At 39.6% G+C, this 8,426-nt stretch overlaps 1 gene segment (V, D, J or C); it reads left to right on the top strand.

Moving 5' to 3' along the window:
- The first annotated feature begins 7,269 nt into the window (after nt 1–7,269).
- Nucleotides 7,270–7,964, top strand: LOC105814158. The segment is given in 2 exon segments: nt 7,270–7,315; nt 7,579–7,964. Coding segments are annotated over 2 exon segments (432 nt in total).
- The last annotated feature ends 462 nt before the right edge of the window (nt 7,965–8,426 follow it).

The raw sequence follows: 8,426 nt of genomic DNA, 5'->3' as shown, positions 1-8,426 counted from the left end.
AGCGAGTTGGCTGTCTCAATGAGGGTGACAGGGTGACAAACCTAGGTACAAATTGCCTTAGCGTCAATAGAAGAGGAAACCATCGACTGACAGCTTAACAGTCGGAATAGTTAGCGGATCTTTTCTACAGTGGTGTTCTGGGAGTCTAAGGGGCTAGAGGGAAAGAGGGGATATTATTCCTTAAACACCGCCAGCGTGTTTCCCTATCAGGACGTTTGCCCTTCTCCTTTGCTCCCTCTGCCTGTAATGCTATTCCACCTAATGTCTTCATAGTGTACCTCTGAACTTCCTTTACGTCTTTCCTCAAATGTCACCTCTTTATGAAGCCTTTATTTAAACCTTTCTATTTTCCTTCTTTGAGAGTCAGGCTCCAGCATACCTCACATGTCCAGAAGTAAAGCGATCTTTGCTGAAGCACTGCCACCTGGTGTCTCTGAAACACTTTGCGAGCTTTGCACTGGCCTCCCTGCTGCCGCCTGTGTTATGCATGGGTTAAGTTGTGGGGAAGTCTACTTGCAATAGGAGCCACCCATTTCTGAACCAGTCAGTACCTTCCCATTGCAGTACTCATGGGAGAGAGGATTCAGGAGGACTGGCTGGTTTCCTATCTTTTGCCAGAAGATGTGAAGGTCATTGACTTCAAAATGACAAATATATGAGATGATTTAGGCTAACAAGATACCTTGGAAATAAAGCTTGGCCTTGTTGCACAAGGTGGGTGGTTTTCTCTGTTGAGTAAGATTGTGTGTCCTTAACTGTGTAGAAATATCCTGAAAAGTGGGAGGAAGTGTCAACGATGGAGAAAAATAAGCCACTGTAGGGAACACTCCATCGTATACTCTCCCCATGTGATAACATGCCTCCCAACCTCCCAATATAACGTCACAATACACTGATTTTCCATGAACACTAAGAAACATGCTATAACATGGATATTTATGACAATATTTGAAATCTGCTATGCAAATTGCAAATGACACCTCATAAAAATACCAAGTTTTATCTTGTGGATAAACTCCCCTGCAATTTCAGATTATGTCTCCCAAACTCACAACATTTTCACACTGAATACATCTGGCTGAGTACCTAAGATAGAGAAGTTATTGTACCAGATATTTACATACATGTTCTCATTTAATTCTTATTGGAACCCGTCAAGATTTTTAACATCCTCCTTTAGGGAGGCAATGTAGCAAAGTTATTAAGACCATAGGCTTGGATTGGATCTCTAGCTCTAACACACATTAGTTGAATAATCTTGGGAAAATTACTTAATAATTTTTATGCTTCAGTTTCCTCATCCCCACAATGTGAATATTGATAGTTTCCACTACAAAGAGTTATTCTGAGAAGTAAATGAGGGGATGAATGCCAATGCTTAGCCCAGTGCCTATAAAAAGCTGCTGATTATATTCAGAAAGGAAATTGAATACGAGAGAGGTCAAATATCTTGCCTAGTGTCAGAAAGTGTCAGAGTTGAGAATTGCCTCCATATCCTGTGAGAGCAGATACCTCTTCTCACTCCAAGAGCCACTCTCCATCTCATTACAGTATTATATTGTCTTCATAGTGCTTACCTCTCCATAAAATTGTCTTATTAATATTTTTTTTAAATCCATTAATTTAATTTCTTCTCCTCCCCCTGCACTGTAGGCCTTTTTCTATCTCTTCTCTAGTACAACCTGCATGCCTAGCACACAGGAGGCACAATCAATATATATTACTACCTGTTGAATGAATGCACAACAGGTAAAATCATGTCTGCAGTCCTTGCAGTTCAACACTGATATAAAACATTAAACTGGACTAACCTTTGTGTTGATTTTTTAGAATTGTCGAGATTTCTACCCTGGAAGTCTCTTAACACAAGTTTTAAATGTGTAAATGCTAAATAGTTGAATAACTATCTTTGGTTAATCTACATTGCTTTCTTTAATTACACTTTAAAGGAATTAATGAATACTCTTGCTAAAAATTTTATCTTTAAATCCTTCACTTTAATTGCTGGGGGGATGAGGGGTCAGTGATTTAACAATTTTTTTTTTTTTTTTTAGATGGAATCTCGCTCTGTCATCTAGGCTAGAATGCCATGGCATCAGCCTAGCTGACAGCAACGTCAAACTCCCGGGCTCAAGCCATCCTCCTGCCTCAGACTCCCGAGTAGCTGGAACTACAGGCACATGCCTGCCTAATTTTTCTATTTTCAGTAGAGATGGGGTCTCGCTCTTGCTCAGGCTGGTCCTGAACTCCTGAGTTCAAGCAATCCTCCGATTTCGGCCTCTCTGAATCCTAGGATTACAGGCGTGAGGCACTCAGCCTGGGGGAAGTGATTTGAGGCATTTTTCTCTGATAGTGCATGAATCTAGTCCTTTATGTTGCATAAAACTTTGCAGAGGCCCCATGCTTGTATGTATACATATGTATATGTACATATTTTTATGTTTCAAAAAATATGCACACACACACACACACACACACACACACACGTATATACTCATTCCATGCATGAGAATGAATATACAGACTTACTATTTGCTCAAAACAAATAAAGAGAATTAACTTTATTTTCCCTCAATATCTGTGTGGGTACATATTGAATCCTTTCTTGATTTATTAAGCTATAAAGAATAATGACTAAGATTGTTGTTACCAGTTTAGTTGTTCTGTGGCGAAAGTGGGGAGGAAGGAAACTAGGTTCATGCACTCCTCTAGAAAGAGAAGCTCATTTCTGTTTATTTTTCCCACTCAGCCCAGGTGTATTTAGTGGCCAATGGGCTTGGCCTCTACTTCAGGTAAAGTGTGTGACTATAGCTTGCAGGATTCAGCCCTACTAGATGTAGGAATGATCCCTGCCATTGGAGGTATTCCTATCTTGGTCTGGATACTGCCCCTCCAATCTGTGGGTGAATCTCAGAGGGTCCGTATTCTCATCAGAGACTAGCTTCACAGCAAGTGGGCTTTCTGAGTGGTGTGGCCATGCCTTCACTGTGCTATCACGAGATCACTCTAATGCTGTGGTCTGGAGAAAGATGCCACTCAACTTGGAACTGCATCTGTTTGTCTAGCAGCCCACACTAACACTCCCTAGTCCTCTCATTTCTAAATTAGGAGTCCTTACTGAGGCTTACCAGATTCCCTTTATTATCCATAACCTTATCTCTTTTCCTGGGAAGGAGAGCTAGAAGTTAGCCACTGAGATGTCTTCCAATTCTGCTCCATTTTTTCAGAACGTGATTTAACGTATCTCATCTAACATTTAAAACATTTACTGAGCATCGCAAATGTAGGGAACATGGCAGATTCCACAGATCATAGAGTCCAAAGCCAGATAGATATATATTCTAATCCTTAGTATGCCACTTACAAGATAACTGACCTTGAATGAATTACTTAATTTCTTTCAGCTTTAGTTTTCTTGTTTATTAATTGGAATTAGTAATACCTCTATTACATGATTTTTGTATTAGAATAATGTACATAAAGCAAAAGGTAGTTTAAAACTTAGATGTGTACACATTTATAATTTTGGAGGATTTGAAAGTTTTAAAAAATGTTTGAAAATTTGTACAAAAGATTCCTAAGGTGTTTTTCCTACCACAAATTGTTTTCCCATCTGCAATTGCATCTGAATTTGAGTAATAGCAGTCCATAATTAGGCAGCCAAGATGTCACTTCTAATGCATTCTGTTTACGAAAGTGAGTCATGGAGCCAGCCCAGAGTCAATGTAGAAGGAAACTACACAAGGGCATGGATGTTGGGAAACAGGACATCGATCATTTCTGGACTCTAGCTATCACAAAAGCTAATAGAAGAAACACATTCCCTATGGCAGATACATACCAAAGTGCTAATGAAGCACAACACACATCCAGTAATCATCAGTCATGCCAATTTGATCTCTCAAATACTGCTCATATCCAATTTCCTTATTTCTATATTCCTGCCTACTCTCCTAATTCAGGCATTCAGTACCTCTCACTGGAATCATCTCAATGGCCACGTAATTGTCCTCCTGCCTCTAGTCTCAAGTTCCTTGAATCTAAGTTCTGCATGACCACTAGAGTTACTATAAAATTTATTTCTAATCAGATTACTTCCTGCTTATCTTTGGGTATGAGGAAACACTAAATGTTGTAAAGTTCAAACTCCATATTAAAACATACAAAGCCATCTACAGTTTCCCTTTAAGTTACCTTTTATTTTAATCATCCATTCTTTTCCACCACATACTCTAGATATGTGTGTGTACATATATATACATATGTGTGTGTGTATGTGTGTATATATATGTCAGTCATTTAAACATTCTAACCATGCATGCACATATTAAGCTCCATTCTAAATCTGTGCCTTTACAGATTTATGTACATGCTATGGTTAAAATTCTAACCATTTATGCACATGTTAAGCTCTGTCCAAAATCTTTCCTCTTTGCCCAAAATATACTCTTCCCATTATAAAATGCACAAATATCTATTCATCCTATATGGCTCAATTCAGGTAGCATTATTTACTCTCAATCTGAGATCTTATAGGATAAAACTTGTAACATTTTATTATAAATATTCCTGGATCTTGTTCTCATTTGTGATTATTTTGACAAAAATATTTGCTACTGAGAGTTATTTTATGTTTATATTCCAATGGAAGCATTTCCTACCAGGAGTGCAGAGATTCCTTTTAGTCCTTAAACCAATGGCTGGCCAGGTCCCAGTCTCTTCCTTTAGCAAATTTCCACTTCAAACCATAAGATCTAGAGAGAGGTTACAAGAGAGACCGTGCGACGAGTGGGGAAAGAGCAAACCTCTCCTGGGCAAGATTCCTCTGTCTCGGTTTACATCTATGTATGTAAAATGAGGCAGTGCCACTTTCCTACATGAAGATGGTAGAACTTTCAAAGCATCCACAGGGGCTCCTTCCAGACCCCTTGCTCTTTTCAAATGGGAAGGATCCCTTATTGCCATAAAACTGTTATCTTTGTATTCATTTTGGGATCCAAATCCAAAAACCCTAAGGAGGAAAAAGTATCCTCATGGTGTATACTTTGAAAAGTTTACCTCACCTCACAGGGTTTGTCATTTTCCAGCAAATCCTAAATCTGCTTCATAATTTGTTTCCATTTTATGCAGTAATTCAGATTCAGATTCACTTTTGACCCTAAATGAAATGTTGAGACTTCTACCATTATTACATTTAAATGGCAACACTTCAGAGACATTACAGTTCTTGTTCAATGTTGGCCCCCCTAAAAGTATGTCCACACCCTAATCCCCAGAAACTGTGAATGTGAACTTATTTGGAAAAAAGGAATATGCAAATGTAATTTAGTTAAGGATATTGAAATAAGGTCACCTTGGATTATTCAGGTGGACCCTAAAACCACTGACAAGTGTCCACTTAAGAAACACACAGATGAGAAGGCCACCTGAACACCAGGGTAGAGACTGGAGCTGTGCAGCCACAGCCCAGGAACGCCCGGAGTCACCAGAAGCCGGCAGAGGCAAGGAAGGATTCTGCCCTAGAGAAAGGAGAGAAAACACTACCCTACCAACACCTTGATTTCAGACTTGCGGCTACTCGTACTGTAAGAACATAAGTTTTTTGTCATATTAAGCCAACAAGTTTGTGGACATTTGTTAGGGCAGCCCTAGGAAACTAATGCAGTCTCCCAAAGGTAACATTTCTAAATAGCTACAACCAAACTTTGGTTGTTTCCATGGAAGGGCACGTGACAACCCAATGTGATTTCACTGGTCTTTTGAATATTTCAATTCAAATCTAACGCTTTGCATTCAATCACACACTTTTATTTTTCATTTAATAAATATTTGAGTATCCACCATTTATCAGATATTAGAGTAGTTTCTTAGGACATGTTGGCGAATAATAGACAAATATGTATTCAGTGCTTACCACATATCAAGGAGTGTACTTGTGATACATCAGCAAATAAGGCAGCAGAAATTCCTTGTTTCCATACACCTTGCATTCTAGAGCAGCACTGTCTGATAGAACTTTCTGAGATGGTAGAAATATTCTACATCTGCACTGTCCAATTGACACTAGCCACTTTTGGCTATTGAGCACTTGAAATGTGGCTAGTATGAATGAGACACTAAAGTTTAAATTTTATTTAATTTAAGTTTAACTGTCCCCATGTGGCTAGTAGCTACCATTGTAAGATAGTGCATTTCCTGCAGATGCTACATAGGGCCAACTCAGTTAATGAACAGATAGTTATGCAGGTAATATGCACTGTGAGAAGTGTGACCAAAGTTCTGTGGGAGCCCACAGCTTTCCTTAAGTTACCTTCTATTTTTATCCTGCACCCATATCAACCACACACTTTAGATGGATTCCAGCCAGAATACATCAGGACAGGAAGCTACTCTATCCAAGCATTGTGCTTTAAAGAAGCCTTACTACAGGAATTTATATCTGATGGGTAAGGCTTTTCTTTCTAATTATATTAACATGATCCCCAACCTTGCTGTTATGTGTAATGGTAGCATAATGGGACAGAGGATAAGAGCTTAAAATGAATAATTTTCAAGGCACCTCTGGATGACAAAAGAGAAATATGCATTTTTTTATCTTCCATTTTGAGGCAATAGGTTGTATAACAATAAATTATACGAGTCCTTCTCACATTCATTGAAATGTCTGTGACTTAATATGTCCCATTAGCACATGTACAAACACATACTACATGACATAACATGATCCTTGATGACAAAGGAAATGACAAAATGGGACTTTTCTATTTTCTACTAATGCTCTAGTTTTAAATCACAGAATCCATTTTTTTTATTTCAGCATATTATGGGGGTACAGATGTTTAGGTTACATATGTTGTCCTTGCCCCCCCTGCCCAAGTCCGAGTCAGAATCCATTTTTAAAAGACAAATTGTTCCTCCCTAAACAATATTGGTATCAGTAAACTCTTTCCTTCCGAGCCTTGACACACTTGCATACTACCTAAATTAGAAAACAACTTTAAAAGAATTGGTTATTAAATCAGCAGTTTTAGATTCCTGTGACAGGGGGCAGCATCTGCGAACATAGACTCTCCTCTGAAGTGGGTGGGTACAATAGAGTGATTGGCTGTCTCAAATTGCAGTCACCCTTTTCCCCTTTCCAAAATGCATCTACTACTTTCCAAAGACGACCACAGCTACTTCTTGGGATCTGGAAGCAGCCTGGGCAAAGGAAACCCATTTAGGAGCAGTTAGATTCAGCAACTCTTTCTGAAGAAGAAGGAGAGGGAGATGCTACTCACCGTACCATTATTGATCTTATGGATACAGCTGTCACGTGAGTTTGAGATTTGCCTGATGGCTTTCTGAAAATCCAACATAGTAGACAATTATCTGCAGGCAGGGAATGGACTTTCTATTTGAGAAACAAAAAAGGTGAGGGAGAGGGAACATCAAGGTAGAGGGAGATGGGGAGGGAAATATGGAAAGAAAGAGAAAAATAGACATAGACAAGAAGAGTGACAGAGACTCTGGAGCTCAGGGACTAGATAGAGGCCTAGTCTGATAGCATCTGATGCCTCCCATTGTCTTTCTGAACAGAGCTGAATGGACAAGAGGTAAAGCAAATTCCTCAGTTCCTGCACATACAGGAAGGAGAGGACTTCAGCACATACTGCAATTCCACAAGCACTTTAAACACTGTACAGTGGTATAAGCAGCGGCCCGGGGGAAGCCCTGTCCTCCTGATGATATTAGTGAAGAGTGGAGAAGTGAAGAAGGAGAAAAGACTGACAGCTCAGTTTGGAGAAACAAGAAAGGACAGCTCCCTGCACATCACAGCCGCCCAGACTGCAGATGTGGGGACCTACTTCTGCGCAGTGGCACAGTGCTCCCCAAGCACCTGTTGCCTGTCCCCAAACCTTGCCCTGGGACCTAGGAGCAGCCCCTCTCACTCTCTCCTCAGAGCAGGAGCCAGAGAAAGTTGAAGCCACAATGTCAGTGAGGATTTAGTGCAACTCCTCCCATGGATGGTGGGAATGTATATGGAAATTCACTCTGTAAGACCTGGAAGAATTTAACATTTTTACTTTATAAAACTCAACCATTGGTTTTGTTCTACACAGATGTCTCGGGGAATTCCAATTGTCCCGGGAAGAATCAGTGAGTTTTGACAAATTGTGATGCAGACATTCATATAAAGTTTCTGAGTGCCTCTCTCAGTGGTAACAGTGGTTTCCAAACAGTTTCTTTAAGGTTTTACCCAAACTGTGTTGTAGAAATTCTGAATATTAAACATTTTTTGTTACGCACTCAAAATTTAAAAATTTACTGCCATCTACCTGAAGAGTCACCTATGCAGAATTCATCTGCCTTAATGGAGTGCAGTCCAATATAACATGAAGATCATCCATGAGGTACTTACCTCTCCAGAGAAATGAGTGAACAAA

The sequence above is a fragment of the Propithecus coquereli genome, unplaced genomic scaffold (assembly GCF_000956105.1).
Source record: "Propithecus coquereli isolate 6110/MARCELLA unplaced genomic scaffold, Pcoq_1.0 Scaffold3, whole genome shotgun sequence".
NCBI classification, from domain to species: Eukaryota; Metazoa; Chordata; class Mammalia; order Primates; family Indriidae; genus Propithecus; species Propithecus coquereli.
The sequence above is the reverse complement of the archived record's forward strand: the minus strand, read 5'-3'. Positions and strand labels throughout refer to the sequence as shown.